A 17,400-nucleotide genomic window follows, 5' to 3' on the forward strand; every position below is an offset into this window, starting at 1 on the left:
AATACACACCTTATCAATGAAAAAAAATGTTGCCTGCCATTTCAGTAAACAAAGGATGCTGCAGCCATCAAGCCATCACACTACAGCTGCCTGATGGTGAGCCCTGAGGGAACTCAGCATAGAAATAGCATGCCGACCATCAGACACTGCAGCCACCACCAACCCCTGCATAGCGCACCCTGAGGAGACTCAGGATGAGAAAGCACAGGATGCTGACCCCAGATAGCTGAGGTGCGCATCAAAGGAATGATTTCAGTGAGCCCTGACTTTTGCATCTTCCCATACACAGAAAAGTACTAAATTCCTTAACTTGAGATATCTGGTTTTCCTTTTCTTTTTTTTTTTTAATTTAATTTATTTTTTATACAGCAGCTTCTTATTATCTATTTTATACGTATTAGTGTATATATGTCAATCCCAATCTCCCAATACATCCCACCACCACCAACCCCCCCACCCCCCCGCCACGCTACTTTCCCCCCTTGGTGTCCATACGTTTGTTCTCTACATCTGTGTCTCAGTTTCTGCCCTGCAAACCAGTTCATCTGTACCATTTTTCTAGGTTCCACATAAATGCGTTAATATACGATATTTGTTTTTCTCTTTCTGACTTACTTCACTCTGTATGACAGTCTCTAGGTCCATCCACATCTCTACAAATGACGCAGTTTCGTTCCTTTTTATGGCTGAGTAATATTCCATTGTATATATGGACCACATCTTCTTTATCCATTCATCTGTTGATGGACATTTAAGTTGCTTCCATGACCTGGCTATTGTAAATAGTGCTGCAATGAACACTGGGGTGTATGTGTCTTTTTGAATTATGGTTTTCTCTGGGTATATGCCCAGTAGTGGGATTGCTGGGTCATATGGTAATTCTGTTTTTAGTTTTTTAAGGAACCATACTGTTCCTTAAAACATACTGTTCTCCATAGTGGCTGTATCAATTTACATTCCCACCAACAGTGCAAGAGGGTTCCCTTTTCTCCACACCCTCTCCAGCATTTGTTGTTTGTAGATTTTCTGATGATGCCCATTCTAACTGGTGTGAGGTGATACCTCATTGTAGTTTTGATTTGCATTTCTCTAATAATTAGTGATGTTGAACAGCTTTTCATGTGCTTCTTGGCCATCTGTATGTCTTCTTTGGAGAAATGTCTATTTAGGTCTTCTGCCCATTTTTTGATTGGGTTGTTTGTTTTTTTAATATTGAGCTGCTTGAGCTGTTTATATATTTTGGAGATTAATCCTTTGTCTGTTGATTTGTTTGCAAATATTTTCTCCCATTCTGAGGGTTTAGACAAGTTGTTTCTTAATGTGGAATCTGAAACCATCCCAATGAACTTTTTCTACGTATCGGTTTCCACTGGTTTGTCTTGAACTTTGAATGACTCTTTTACCACTGCATGGTTTAGTAACATGATGCATTGGGTCATGTGGAAATTATTGGTTTACTAGGTTATATGGATCTTCTGAACGTTGACACATTTCAATATACAGAAAAAACACATAAAAAATTGCATTTGTTGATGTCACTACTCAACTTATCAGAAAGTTTTTGAGAAGCCCTCCAGTTCACAGTGGCAAACACAAGTTTTCCCAAATTCTGATTTTTACCTGATGACTTGTATTTTATCACTGGCAACAGTGTATCATTTATTTTCCTTGACGTGACAGGCTCAGTTTATTTTCAAGAAAATGCCTGCCAAATACTCAATACTCAGTATTCAAATACTGAATAACCATAGTTCATCTGTCAATTGTTCCATGAAAAAAATAGCAAGTTTAGCTCACAACTCAGATGGCTGCATAAGTGCTTCTCCTGGTGACAGCCTTCATCCTCTGCATCCCGCAGAATGTTTATATATACCTCCCATTTTGTCACACAGACTATTAAAGAGATGTATAACATAGGGTCAAGATTGAACACAATATTTTTTATGCTTCAGCATGGACATTCTTAAGTGAAATTAGTATTTCACTTATTTACTTTTATTGCAAGTGGTATTGAATACCTTGAATACTGGTAAAGTTTGGTGCTGCTGCCTTGATTCGTGCTAAGGGCCAGCCAACAGTTGTTCCCACCAGTGCTTTGCACCATCAGTACAAATGTGGACACAGTGAAAAAGGCAAATCATGTTGTATTATTATTATGAAAATAATTTTGAGCTCCCTGAAAGGGTTTGGGGATAGACCTGTAAGGTCGGTGGACTGCACTTTGGGAACTGGTGGACCAGATGAACGCTAGGGTCCTGTCCTATCATGACTTTCTAATCAGCAAATCTGTGCAGTTCAGAACCCTTCATAACTGAGGTGTAAGGAAGATGGCTTGTACCCGCTTTACTGCTGAGAGATTGCTGCAAACTTCTCCCCAAAGGAGAAGTGATTGTTCTTGGAGGTGTTCTTTTCCCCTGGGGTATCTGAATCCTGTGAAGGACATAGAGGTAGAATTTCCCCAGGTTTTCTGGAAGGTGTTCTGTGGGCCTTTGAGTACCTTGGCCATACTTATTGGTTGCTCAAGAGAAAAGAGCAAGGTTGCTAGGTATGGCATCATTTTTTTTTGCTAGATCAGCTCTGCACTTTTGAAGAATGAGTAAGAGGCTGGGTTCCCTGCCCTTAGCCGGAAGTTTGGGTCTCCTTGGGAATGTTGACTAATGTTTTCCTTGTTCTGTGGCAAGGGATGCCCTGGGTGGCTTTCAGAGGAGGTTTATAGTGCCTAGTAATTTCCACCGGGCGGGAATATGACAGAATTAGCTGTTCTTTTTCCGGCACAGGCTTTACAATTTGGCTCAGGATTATTTCTGGAAATGCTGAGAGGTCCAGAATTTTAAACCCAGGAAGAGCCCAGCAGGTGTATTTTTGTCCCCTACCCCTACTCCTCCACCTCAGATTGGTAACAACGTGAGTTCTCATTTCATTGGTTAATGATTGCTAGTGGGAGAGGACATTTCTGTTGACTCCTCTGAAATTCCTTCATTTCAAAAAGTAAGCATTGCTTACTATGTATAGGTCACTGGGCTGGGAGCTCTGGGGACACCAGAGTTGAAGGAAGAATGGCCTCCATCACCTGGTCTACTGGCAGGAAGGGTTAAGGCCATATGTAATTGGGGACAGGGGCAAAGATGCATAGCAGTAAGTAATATTTGCTGGCTGCTGTGCAGGGTTTGGCTCTGTGCTGGTGCCTTACATGGGTCTGGGTCTCTCCTTTAGTCCTCACCATGGTCCTGTGGGAGATCGGCACTGCAGGTCCCCAATCCCTCATCCGAAACCTTTGAGCAAATGTGTTTTGGAATTTAGATTTTGTTTTTAAACTTCAGAAAGGAAATACAATGCATAAACCACATACCACAGAACGCCTGCAGTAGGGTTTGGAGTAGCACCCCATAAACAAAACATTTCTGCAGCAAAACATATGAGTATTCACACTTAAAAAAGGACCGCAACGGAATTCCCTGGAGGTCCAGTGGTTAGGACTCTGTGCTTTCACTGCTGAGGGCCCGGGTTCAATCCCTGGTCTGGGAACTAAGATCCCGCAAGCCACGTGGCCCAAAAAACCAAAAAAAAAAAACAACAAAAAAACCCAAGAATGCAAGCAACCTACCTCATAATAATGAAAAAGAATTTGCTATGGGATTCCAAAAGAAATGTTCATTTTTTAGGGGTTTTGGGATTTAGGAATTATTGATAGCGGGTTGTGGACAGGTTATATTGCAGGTGGGGAAGTGAGGGACAAAGAAGTTCAATGACTTGCCACAGAGCACACGGCTGGCAGGGGGTGACACGGGAATTAGAACACAGGTCTGACCCTGGAGCTCTCTGTAAGGGGTATGGGGGGGGGACCGAGGCATGCTCCTGGGATTTATGTGGGTGGGGTGCTGTGAAAGCGTTACAGAACTGGTAGCCCCTGCGTGTCTCCTCAAAGGGTGGGTAGGATTTTAAGAGAAGGAGTTGAGGATGGGAAAGACATTCCTGGGGGAGGGAAGATCATGGGTAAATGCTTGACGTGGGATATTTTCTCACCTCCCTCCAAGGGGATCCTCACCGCTGCTTTTGTCCTTGCTCCTTTCAGGATTCCCTCCGCAAACGCTCGCTGAGGCAGTCCCCGGCCTTGAGCAGCACGACTCAACCCCACGAGGAGGGGAGCCTACAAGCGCCCGAGCTGTCTGCTCACACCCCAGCCTGTCCCCCGCCTGTCCCGCAGGAGGGCCCGGCTTCCAGCACCACCTCCCCCCCCAGGAGCACCCTGGGCCTGCTCAGCCAGCTGACCTTGGAAAAGCGGAGAGCCTCGCCCAGCAGCCCTCCTCACCTGCCAGGCAAAGGGCTTTCCCAGAGCGGGAGCGGCCGGTGGAGAGACCTTTCAGAGGGCAACCCAGCCGTGGACAGCGGCCCAGAGGCCGACAGGACTGCCTTGAATTTCTCCTTGTCCAGTGGGAATGCCCCGACGACCCAGGAGAGGCTGGAAAGAGTGTTCAAACGGCAGGGGAGCCAGTCCCCAGCCCTCAGGTGAGTGTGCTGTGCCCAGGTGATGGTTTTCGGAGAACCATTCAGTCCCGCGTGGCTTCTTGGGCTCTCCGAGCGAGGCTGTGAAGTAGGGGAGGTGATGATGGTCACCCCACCAAGGAGAAAGCAGCCCAGAGTGCACACACCAGGAAGCTTTGTGTGTGGGGGGTTTCTTTGGCTCTTCTTCTTCTCAAGGGTCAGCCTGATATGGTACAAGAGATGCGTCGAAGCCAGAGGTATGGTGGTGAATCAGTTCCCACAACGCTCCTCTGGGGCAATTTTTTTTAACCCTATCCTAAGTCCTTCGCTTTCATTCTTGCACAGTAGACCTTGGTGATCCCTACACTGATTGTTTTTTGAATGTTAAACCAACCTTACATTTCTGGAATGAACCACCCTTGACTGTGACGCATTATCTTTGTATATGTTGTTTGATTTGACTTACTAATATTTTGCGTAGGGTTTTGTATATAAATTCATGAGGGAGATTGGCTGGCAAATTTCCTTTCTTGTAACAACAGCCTTGTCAGATTTTGGTGTCCAGGATATGCTAGAAGTGGTCCCTCTTTTTTTTTATGGTCTTGAAGAGTTAGTGTGAGATTGGTGTTATTTCTTCCTTAAATATTTGGGAGAATTTTCTGGAGAAGGCTTCTGAGCATTGAGTTAAAAGGTTTTAAATTGTGGATTCAATTAAAAAAATTTTTTTAATTAAAATTTTCTATTTCTTCTTGTGTCAGTTTTGGCAAGTTGTATTTTTCCAAGGAATTTAACCACTTAATTTATATTTTAACTTTATTGATATAAAATTGTGCAATTATACACAATTTTTTTTTTATTGGAGTAAAATTGCTTTACAATGTTGTGTTAGTTTCTGCTGTACAATGAAGTGAATCAGCTATACGTATACCTATCTCCCCTCCCTCTTGGACCTCCCTCCCACCCCAACCCCCATCCCACCCATCCATGTTGTCACAGAGCACCTAGCTGAGCTCCCTTTGCTATATAGCAGGTTCCCACTAGCTATCTATTTTACGCATGGTAGTGTATATATGTCAACCCTAATCTCCCAATTCGTCCCACCCTCTCCTTCCCACCCTGTGTCCAAATGTCCGTTCTCTATGTCTACGTCTCTATTCTTGCCCTGCAAATAGGTTCATCTGTACCATTTTTCTAGATGCCACATTTATGTGTTAATGTACGATATTTGTTTTTCTCTTTCTGGCTTACTTCAGTCTGTATGACAGACTCTAGGTCCATCCACATCTCTACAAATGACCCAGTTTCATTCCTTTTTATAGCTGAGTAATATTCCATTGTATATATGTACCACATCTTCTTTATCCATTCATCTGTCTTTGGACATTTAGGTTGTTTCCATGTTCTGGCTATTGTAAATAGTGCTGCAATGAACATTGGGGTACATGTGTCCTTGTGAATTATGAATATCCTCTTATTGTCACTTTAAAGTCTGTAAGATCTGCAGGGATGCCTCTGTTTCCATTCCCGATACTGGTAATTTGTGTTCTATTTCTTAGCCAGTTTTACTAGGGGGTTATGAATTATATGCTTTTTTCAAAGAGCTAACTTTTGGCTTTGTAAGTTTGTTTTCTAATTAATTGATTCCCACTCTTACTTTTATTCTTTCTTTCATTCTGCTTTCTTTGAGTTTAATTTGCTATTATTTTCTATTTTATTTTATTATTTATTTCTATTTTATCTTAAATTATTGATTCTCAGCCGCCTCCTCCTCCTTCTTGTTCTTCTCCTCCTTCCTCTTCCTCTTTTTCTTCCTCCTCTTCTTCTTTGGGCATTTCTGATTCTAATTTTTAGGGGGCTTCTTGACTGCTATTTCAGGATTATTTTCAATATTTCTTATATATAGTCATTAATATTAATTACTACCATTAATTGAGAGTTTACTTAGTGCCTGATGCTATACTAGGCACTTTTCATATATTATTCTATTTCATACTTGAAAAAACCTGCAAGAAGGTATTATTATTCCTCAATTTACAGATGAGGAAGTACAGACTCATAGAGGTTATCACTCCCAAGGTTGCCTAGCCAGGAAGTGAAGGAGCTGGGATATGAACCTAGGTGTTTCTGAGTCCAAAGCCCATCATGCCTGTAAGCACCATCCTGTACTAGTTAGGTAATTGTGTTTTTGTTTGTGTGTGTTGTGTATGTTTTAAGCACTAGTAATTTGCTTGGAGAATTTCTGCAGGGGTGGGTATAAGAAGTATTAGGCATCCTGGTTTGTAATACTGGCTTCTTAAGTCATTTACTGTGCACCTAATATGTGCCAGGCACTTAGGCACTGGTAGTGCAAGGCAAGCTAAACAGATAGAGTGTATTAACTCCCTTTGTGACCATAGATAAGCTGGGCCTACTTTGCTTATACATTTTGTGACTATGTTATTTGATGCATATACATATAGAATTCTTATAGCTTCCTGTCGGATAGACTTTTCTATCATTACGAAATCTCTCTTCATCTCTAATAATGCTTATTGCCTTAATGTCTATTTAGGTATAGCTACTTCAGCTTTCCTTTGATTAGTGTTTTCATGGTATATCTTTTTTTCCATCTTTTTACTTTCATCCATTCTGTAGCTTTATATTTAAAGGTGTCAACCAAAAGCCTGTGGGGTTTACCAGGATCCTTCACCCTTTTAAAAAATAATTACTATAATTTATTTAAACTAAAATAAAATAAAGCAAAACAAAACAAAACCAGTTCACCCATTTCTCCCACCTTCTACCCACCTCAGCCTTCTTCTTTTGTAATATCTTTTAAGGCTACAAATTTCCTTCTAAGTAGTGCTTTGTATCCCAGAAGTTAATAAATTATATAATCATATAATTTAGTTTAAATATTTTCTAATTCCCATTGTGATTTATTCTTTTGACCTGTGGGCTATTTAGACATGTATTGACTAATTCACAGCATTTGGGCTATTTTTCTGGTTATCTGTTTGTTTTTGATTTCTAGCTTATTTCCACTTTAGTCATAATATATTCTGTATGATTTCAATCCTTTGATATTTGTTGAGATTTCTTTATGGTCTAGTATATATTTAAAGCTTATCTCTTATAACCAGCATATATGTGGATTTTTTAAAATCCAGTCTGATAATTTTTTGTTTTAGTTGGAATAATTATTGCATTTACATTTTCCTTTTGCTTGAAGAACTTTCTTTAGTATTTCTTTAGCAGGTATGTTACAATAAATTTTTTTTTTCAGTTTTTGTTTGGTAATGTCTTTATTTTGCCTTTATTTTTGAAGGATATTTTCAATGGGTATAGAATTCTAGACTGGTGGCATATTTTCTTTTCAGCACTTTAAGTATTTAATTCCATTATCTTACCTTAGTCTTCCATTATCTCTGTTGATAAATAAGTTGACATTTTTTATTATTACTCTTTTGAAGGTAATGTGTCTTTTTTTTAACCTCTGACTGCTTCTTTTTAATTTTTTTTTTTGCTTCTTCTCATTCTTTAATTTTCAACAGTGTTACTATGATGTGCCTAGACATGGTTTTCTTTGACGTTTCCGTTAGTATATGTAGAGCTTCCTCAGTTTGGGGTTGATACCTTTCATCAGTTTTGAAAATTATTGTCTATTGTCTTTTCAAATATTGCTTTTATCCCATCCTTTCTTTTCTCTCCTGGTACTCCAGTTATACATATATTACTAGATATTTTCACTGTGTTCTATAGGGTTTAAAAAAAATATTATTTCCTATATTTTCCATCTTTTTCTCTCTCTGTACTTTAATCTAGATATTTTCTCTTGCTCTATCTTCTGGTTCATGTTTTTTCTCTTTTGCCATGCTATTAAATATATATAATAAATTATTACTTTCAGTTATTTTTCAGTTTTATAATTTCTGTTTCTTTGTAAAAAGTAGGTATCAGTCTTTTGTGAGATTCTCCATCTTTTATTTTCTTGAGCACATTATTCATAGTCATTTTAAAGTTGCTGTCTGGTAACTTCCATATCTGGATCACCTATAGGTCTATTGATATTGTCTTTTTTCTTTTGGGTTTTGATAATTTCGTCCTGTTTCTTTCCATTTCTGATAATTTTGATTCAATTCCAGACATTGCATGTGAATAATTGTAGAGGCTCTGGTTAACATTACCTTCCTCCAAAGAGGATTTAATTTTCCTTTGGTAGATATTAATTTTGTTAGTTTTAGACTTTGTAAAATATCTTTTCCTTTGTTGAACAGAAATTCTTAATTTTGGCATAATTAATCAATCTCTTGTTTGGCATACGATTTGCATTTTCGCATTTTTTCTTTATTAAGTCCTTTCTTTCCTTTAGGTTTCAATGGTATTCTCCTGTATTTTTTCTATTAATTTTGTAATTTTAGCTTTCACATTTAGGTATTTAATCTTTTGTATTTGTTAGGTTGAAAGACTCACTTTTATTTTTCTCCATATAGTAAGACAGTTTTCCTAGCACCACCTACTCTACAATTTGTTCTTTACCCCATTGATTTATAGAGCTGCCTTGATTCTTTTCTAAGTTCCTGTATAGATTGTCCAGCCAGTGCAATAACAGTGCTGTAGATTCATAACTTCTTCCCCATTCCTTTTTCTAATTACGATTGCTGCAAAATTGCAGAGACCTTATACAGGAAATCATCAGAAATCATAATCCATCCTGGTGCCTTTTAGGGTATCCACAGAGACACTCTAGAGAACAGCCTTATCTACTTATTAGTTTTTAAACTAGAAATGGTAGGACTGGCTTTACATTAAACAAATATTTAATATATATATTTTAAAAGAATCATGACCATCTAACAATATTTTAAGGTTGCAGCCATGCACAAAATATACTAGCTCTCTCTTGTGTTTCATTGGTCATGATCATAGCTTTTATTACTATGGCTTTGTAGTTATAACCTGGTATCTTGGTAGGGTCAGTTCCCTACTTCTCCTTTCTTTCAGGATTGACATAGCTATATACAGATCTTTATTCTTTATGTAGGCCCTTTTTCCTGTTCACCCAACATGTCTAACATATTTCTACAAGAGGGATAACTGGTTTGTCCCTTTGCTGTAAAGGCCTTGCTCTCAAACCATCTCATGAGTGTCTCTTTCTTGTCAATCAGGTGTTTTATACTCATAGTGGTTTTCTTTGACTAACTTCACCTCCACCCACTCACCTCTAGCCTGTTTTATTGTTATCACAGCACCTATCATAACCTGAAATGGGCTCTGGAGTCTGATGACCTGGACTGGCAAACCACCTCTGCCCTTTATAACCACTGTGGCCTTAGACCAGTTCTTAGGCCCTTGAAAGATGGTATAGACTTTGTCTTAGAGGAGGAGGAAGGTAGCAGGTAAATGTGCTGCCACAGACCCCTCCCTCAGGACGAGGCGAAGTATGACCAGGAGTGCTTAACATGTGATAATAGTGTTGATCTTTATATCAGTAAATGTTTTGGGAGCTTTGTTGTTTACCCACTACTTATTCCCTATATGCTGAGCACCATGCTAAGCACATGTGTGTATTATCTCATTTGCTCTTTACGATAATCCATTCAGGTGGATATTATTGGTTTTCTTCTCAGGGCGGGGGAGGTTCTCATTAAATAGTATTCTTCTCCTCCTGAGTTCTGAACAAATTGCCAAGTAAAACAAAGGATATCAACTAGATTGGGGTAAAATACATATCATCTCTGTGATTGATAAAGGGAAGGTAGGAGACACAGCAAATCATGAGGCCTGGTGGGCCCAGAGCTGGACAGACTTCCCCACCTCATCTCAGGCCCAGGGCCATGTGGTGGGAGGGTCCGGCCCCTAGAAGAGCAGCTCACTCCCAGAGGAGAAAGCGTGCAGCTGAGCCTAATGCCCCTCTTTCCTTTCTTTCCCAAATTAACCAGTCAGACAGGTCACACATCCTCCCTCAGGATGGAGTGAATAAAAAGGAAGAGAATAAAGGTCTACAGGGTAGACCAGTAGAACTCCTTCCAAACTCCCAGGAGACACTGGGAGTTGAGAACAAGCATCCTCCCACCCCAGCAATTATTATTCCATTTTAGATGAAGAAACTGAGGCACAGAGAATTAAAGGAACCTGTCAAGATTCTGGGTAGATGCAGGCCTAAGGGCTCACGGTTTGGCAAATGGAATATGGGTTGGATTTCAGCAGTCTCTCATCCCCTCAGTTAGGCAGCTTTGTGCAGTGCACATACTACTCAACTGTATGTGGCAGCCTTGGTTTGAAACCAGGGCCAAAGTAATCCCACTTGATAAAACTACCTACCTCCTGCCCTTCCCAATACCCCTCCAACAGTCTTGTCTGCCCATCACTTGTTTTTTTCATTCAATACAGTAAACATAGGTCTGAGACCTAGTGTGTATAAGATCCTGTGAACTCTTCAGGTGAGAGAGGCGTGTGCATATGTAATTCTTTTAAAACATGACGAGGGACAGTGAGATGACAGCAGAGCTGGCTCGCATGCATGGCACATGCTCCATCACTCAGCCCTAATGAAGCTGGAGGAAAGGTGGCTACTGGGAGCCTTTGCTGGGCCTTGCAACATCAGGTTTAGGGATGGCCATGGAAGTCACACCTGGGGGTGGGGGAGTGAGCATGTGTCCTGGGAGAGGGGGCAGGTGGAGGATGTGACCTGCTGAGATGTCAGAGAACATGAATATACGTGCAGTCAGGCCCTTCTGACACTAACTCCGTAGATCTGACTCAGTTGCTGAAGGAACTACTTTCTGCTTTGATTTTTGTTTCTTTCCTGTGTCCTTTGATCTTAGAAGATGCTTAGAAAATGTCACCTTCTCATTGTAGGGGTTGTGGCTGTTTGGGGCCATTTGTCACTTGTCACTGGCCAGTCAGGGCTGCCCTTGTGGGATTCCTCTCACAATCAGTCAGATCCACTGGGCCTCTGGCCCTGACCTGGGTGGTCCTGTAACCCTTGCCTCACTCTGCTTCCTCTATACCTTTGCGTATCTTGCTATCACCTACACACCTGGCCCAGACTAGGCCCTCTAGAAACCTCAGGTGCAGGACTAAGAGCATCGGAGCAGTGGTTCTTTATTTACAAGTCCCCGGAACCCAGTATGCCAAGCCTGTGGCTCCCCAGGGGGCACTTAGTGAAGGTTGACAGTCTGGTTGGGGGCAATCTCACTTGTGGTGCTTACGCTCTCTTGGGGCCTGATGGCCTGTCATTTGACTGAGTCCCTCAGAGTGAATCCTTGGGGCTTCTCATGGCCACCTGGACCCGGCTGTGGTTGATTTTCTGCATGTTAGTTCAAAACACATCATGCCGGGCGTTTGACAATAAGAACTAGCTTCAACTTATGTTTTCCAGATGTGTGTGGGCTGCAGAAGTGCAGCCTCATACATTTTGCCTCGTCTCCTTTGGAAACGTGGGTGTTATCAGTGTCATGAAGTTGAGAAGAGTTGTTGGCCTCCCTTGGGAGTTCAACCCATGGCAGTGGCCCAGCAGCAGTGTCTAGCTTCTGGAAGATAGAGGTCAGAATTGGGTCTCGTTGGGCTGAAATCAACATGTTGACAGGGCTGTGGTCCTTCTGGAGGCTCTAGGGGAGAATCTGTTTCCTTGTCTTTTCTAGCCTCTAGAGACTGCCCACATGCCTTGGCTTGTGGCCCCTGTTTTCCGTCCTCAAAGCCAGCAATGTCAGCCGGGTCCTTCTCAGGCTCCCATCTCTCTGATTCTCCCTTTCTCCCTTTTCCGCCTCCTTCTTCCCCTTTGAAGGACCCCTGTGGTTCCATTGTGTCCACCTGGATAATCCAGGATAGCCTCCCCATCTCAAGATCAGCTGACCAGCAATCTTATCTCCAAGAATTCCCTTTCCATGTAACCCAACATGTTCACAGGTTCCAGGGCTTAAGACAAGGGCATCTTTAGGGGTGGGCATCATTCTGCCTGCCACAGAGGGCAACTGTTTTTTTCTTGCAGTGTTTAAAATCTTTTTTGGTCTCATGATTTTTTAAACTGTTTACTTTTACCCTCTCCCTTTCTACCACTCCCAGGAGAAATTTTGTTGTTTTCACCTTATCCAGCCATTCTCCCCTGCTTGTCTGACTGTCTTTATGTCTCTCTCTTTTTTATGTGGGTCATGTGTGGGAAGGGAACCAGGAAGACCCACGGCTGCACGGTCCCCGGGAGCTGTGGGATTAGGCGTGTAGAAGATGTCTGGCTATGTGGCTGTCATGGTGTACGCAGTGAGCTCAGGGCAGTTGCGAATTTCATGAGCATTGATGGATTTCACCCTGGGGAAGGTGGATGTTTTCCCAGAATACAAGCTTAAAGTATGATAGAATCCATGGAATTGAAGTTTAATTTCGTTGGATTTTTTAAAAGATATTTTAAATTGGGTGTTTTAAAAGCAGAGTGGAATAGATGTTGCTTTAGAATCTGTCTCGATTCTTAACTGTATAGTTTGTCAGGGCTAGAAAGATCCTTAGGATCCAAGCCCTTCATTTGGCAGTTGGGGAACAGGGCCCAGGGAGCAGAGGGGAAATGGCTCACCTGAGCTCTTGCAGGTGTCGTATGGTCCTTTCATAAGCTCTGTTTTCACTGTCTGGCTATGTTTAGAGCTTTTGCTCGAAATATGTATGGTCTTTCCTGTACTCAATATAAGCCTCCAGCACAATTGTCATCCATCAACATATGACATCTTATTTCTCACACAGTAATCCCTTGGTTTTGGAGAGGCTTGATTTCAGACCCTGAGTTCATGGAGTTGGTCCTCAAAAAATCCCCATCAATTCACAGAAATATCCATTTATTCAATTAACTTATTAACAAGTTTTTAATGAGTGCTGTAGTGTGTCAGAGCCAGCTTGTACTGGCTCACGGACCTGATTGTTGCCATGTCTTCCTGACGTCAATGTGGTAGCTTGAAATTGGTCATGGTAGGAATATTTACACCATGGAAATTGGCAAATGCTGCAAATTAGCATCCCCCTTCCCTGGAGAGCCGGTTGTTAACTTCTACCAGCACGCCACCCGTGATGGCCTACTATGTGCCAGACGCAGTTCTAGCCACTGGGGATTCCACATGGATGAAACAGACCAAGTCTCTGCCCTCTTGGAGTGTATACTTCTGATGGGGAGAGGCAGCCCACGACAACAACCCAGTGACTAAATATATAACGAACCTGGGTGCCACGAGGAAAAGTAAATCAGGGAAGTGTGATGGGGAGCCCTGGGTTTGGGGCTACTCTTTTACAAAGGGGTAGCTGGGGAAAACCTTTCTGAGAAGGTGACGTGAGAGGAGACCAGAAGGAAGACAGGGAACCAGCTTTTGATCCCTGGGAGCAAATGCAAAGAGAGCAGCCGTGCACAAGCCCTGTGGTGGGAACACGGTGCTGTTCAGGCTGAGTGGATGAGGGGGAGAGGAGGAGAGGGAGGGGGAGAGGGAGCAGGGGCCTGGAGGCCGCTGAAAGCGCTGGCTTTGCCTCTAGGTGATGCAGGAGCCTTTGGAGGTTGGGCAGAGGCATGGCCTTCTGTGACTTGTGCTCAGCAGGATCCCTCTGGCTGCCGGGTTGGGGTTGAGAATAGATTCCAGGAGGCAAGGCTGGAAGCAGGGGGACCAGGCAGGGGGCGACTGCGGTCGTCTGGAGGAGAGCTGATGGTGGCTTGAATCAGGCAGGGCAGTGAAGGTGGCGAGATGTGGGCTGGATTATAACACACACACACACACACACACACACACACACACACACAGAGGGATCCTCTGCTTTTCGAGTTAGCTTTATTCCACTTCACTTTCACTAAAGACCTACGTTAGCTAACCAAAATAAATCCAAAGAGGATTTTCACTTTTAAGGAAAAAGGCAAAAAGTGCAAGTGGTGATCAGCGTTTTGTAATAAGTCGTTACAAAGGCAGCTTGCACTCTGAACAGCTGCCAAGGCAGCACCGCCAAGCTCCTTCCCTGGGAACCATACTCAGCCTCTCAGCATCAGGCTGCCATAGCCCTGAACTGGTCTGTGAGCCTCTGTGCTTGATCTCGATTTATTTTGTGCCTCCATTAGCAAGATGTGTCCTAAGGTAATTGCTTCTTCACTTTACACCATCTCAGCTTAGGAAAGGTTTCATAGGAACGCTCTACTTTTGGGTAGAAGGGGAAACCTGTATATGGTAGAGTCAACAGGATTTGACCATGGATTAGATTTGCCTCATTAGAGAACGAGAAGAGGCAAGGATGACTCCAAAGTTTTTGGCTGAACAACCGGAAGATGGAGTTGCCGTTCCCTGAAATGAGGAAGATGGTGGGAGAAGCAGGTTTAAGTCATGGGCACCAGGCCACTGTCCATTGTCCTCCCTGCCCTGATACTTTTTAATCAGGCCAGTGGTGTTTCTTTGTTGACTGGCCTCCCTGTGGCCTGTGAGTCAGAGACCATGTGTCTGGAATCCACAGATGTGAGCAGTCAGCTGTCTTGTGGTTCTCTTTTCAGGCCCTGTTGATGCTGTTGTGACAGGCCAATTCTCTTCTGGCCTCAGGGTCTTATTGAAGCTGTGAAGAGGTTGTTTCTCACACCAAGACTATTACTAGAGCCCATGTAATAGGATTGCTCACGGCTATTCTCTGAGGACAGCGAAAGCAATTGTCTTGCCTTTAAATCGAGCACTTATTTTTCCTGTGTTTGCAGGTTGACTGTCTGCCTTGGTCAGACGTCCAGCCCTCTCTGGGCCCCTGTGCTCCTGTCTGTAAGGGAAGGGGTTGGATGGACTGCCCTTTAGGGGCTCCTCCGTCTCTGACATCCCCCTCATCCTACACTGTACACATGGCCTTGGGCGTGTCCAGGCCAAACTTCCACCTTCTCTGTGATCCAGGAATCATAGTCTATTCAGCTGGTCTCTGATGTTCATCTTGTGTAAAGAATGAGCATGTAAACGGGGCCCTGTGCCTTGGGAGTCCCTCCTAGATGGTGGGCTCCTCTGAGCTCCTATAGTAAAATGATACAGGGCTCAGCAACACAGATTCACCCCCAGCCCCGAGCATGAAGGTCTGTTGCTGGAGGCCTGGTGATCTCCTGTTCCGGCTGCAGGGTTTTGTCTGGGAGGCTGGCTGAGTGCTGCATCCTGCCACCTCCAACCCCTTTGCCTATTACTTGTTGAATGATTTCTGTCTTAGGTCAAAGTGCCAAGAACAGCTGTTCTCAAACTGTGATCCCTGGACCAGCAGCACCTGCATTGCCTGGGAACTTGTTAGAAACACAGCTTGTCTGACTTGCTGAATTGGAACTTTGGGGGTGAAGCCCAGCAGTGTGTTTTAACAAGTCCTCCAGGTGATGGGCTGCAGGCTAAGTTTTGGGAACCAGTGCCCCGGAAGCTAAGCCTGAGTTGGAGGGTCAGGTGCATGTAATCTGTTGGGGGGTGTGCTCTCAGGAGAAAGGCAGCGAGGGAAGCAGGACAGGGCAGGGGAAGGTCTCAGCAAGGATGTGGAGGGTCAGGCGGCTCCCACAGGGAGATGAGCGTGTGAACTGACCCAGAGCTGCTCCCACCTTTAAGCTAGGAGAGGGCTTATCTTTCTTGTGTCAGTCATTGGCTATGGGTGGCCCATCCTGGGGTGGGGCGGGCAGTGTGCCATCTCCTGGCTGAGTTTTGCATAGGAGAGTTCTCTGGAGAAGGGTGCAGCTGTGAGCCTTTAGCAGCCAACGTGGATAGCAGCTGGGATGGGTGCGCCCAGTCAGGGTCATCTGTGGGGGACACCTGCATCTTCCACGTCAGTTCTCATGGTTCCTTCTATACTCGCCCAGCTCCCAGTGGAATAATAAAAATAGACAATCTCGAAGCCTGCTCATGGCCAGGATGTCCTGGCGAGGCAGGCCAAGCAGGGATCATTTACAGGTGAGGAGACAGACCCTAGAGGGGGAGACTGGGAAAGAAGCCTGATATAAGCCCACAGACAGCCCCTCCCATCACGACACCCACAACTCACATTGCAAAAGCACCATGTTAACCCATCACTGGCTTCATGTTAATCCATCACTGGCTTCAAGCTGGGCGATGCCCTCCTGTCTCAATCAGACAGGAGGTGTCCCTGAGCTTTCTTGGCGCCCAGATCTGGCACTGGGGATGTGGAAAGATGAGATGGCTCCCTGCTCTGAAGCCAAAGGCCCGCTGAGGCTGTATGTAATTGGGTGCTTAACTGTGGCCCTCAGAGGAGTGGAAGATCCGGGAGCAGGTGGAGGTGCTGTTGGCAGGGCAGGAGGGCCTTGGGCTTGGAGAGGCCGTGTTTGATGCCAAGACTTGATGGTGAACTAGTAACACTGGGCGAGGAATAGCTGCGATTAGCCTGCCTTGTTCTGCGTGGATCTCTGCAGCCTGGACACAGACACAGCCCCACCAAAGCATCAATGTGTGACAGCTCTGTGTCGAGGCCTGTAGTCAATTCCAGGGATACAGTGACTGATGTAGGGTGTGCCCCCATCAGGTTTTCGGGTTTTGCAGGAGAATGGACAGTAGGTGGCACCAGATCTTCATCAATCTTCAGGACCCCAGAGACTTTGGTTGGCCCTGTTGTGTGATTTCAGCCAGCAGACACTCACCAGGCCCCTACCAATGATGATGACATGACGACACACTCAGGTGGGAGAGAGATGAATGAGATCCAATCCCTCCTGGGTCCTCCCCACTCCCGGGCTCCAGATCACTAGCCGAGGCCTGTTTGCATCCTGAGAGGGAGTGAATGATGCCACCTGGGGCCTGGCAGAGGCTGAGCAGAGGATGTGGCATTTGTGGTTTATTGACTGTTCCCCATATCCGAGCATCCTGAGTCTGACAACATCTGCGCTGCATGGGACGAGTAATGGGTAGAATTTCCATTTTAATTTGTCTCTGCACGTTATTTGGACTTTATGTCAGACTAGGGAGGTTTGAAATTAGCTGAGTC

The 17,400-nt window shown here is 44.0% G+C and overlaps 1 protein-coding gene across 1 annotated transcript in view; it reads left to right on the forward strand.

Annotated features, from left to right (window-relative positions):
• Positions 1 to 17,400, forward strand: part of MINDY4 (MINDY lysine 48 deubiquitinase 4) — a 110,246-nt gene that overhangs the window by 24,415 nt on the left and 68,431 nt on the right. Inside the window, exon 5 of the mRNA XM_061198649.1 lies at positions 4,073 to 4,506. Within this exon, the coding sequence (XP_061054632.1) occupies positions 4,073 to 4,506 (434 nt within the window). The remainder of the gene's footprint in view (positions 1 to 4,072; positions 4,507 to 17,400) is intronic.

Source organism: Eubalaena glacialis, chromosome 8 (genome assembly GCF_028564815.1).
Source record: "Eubalaena glacialis isolate mEubGla1 chromosome 8, mEubGla1.1.hap2.+ XY, whole genome shotgun sequence".
Lineage (NCBI taxonomy): Eukaryota > Metazoa > Chordata > Mammalia > Artiodactyla > Balaenidae > Eubalaena > Eubalaena glacialis.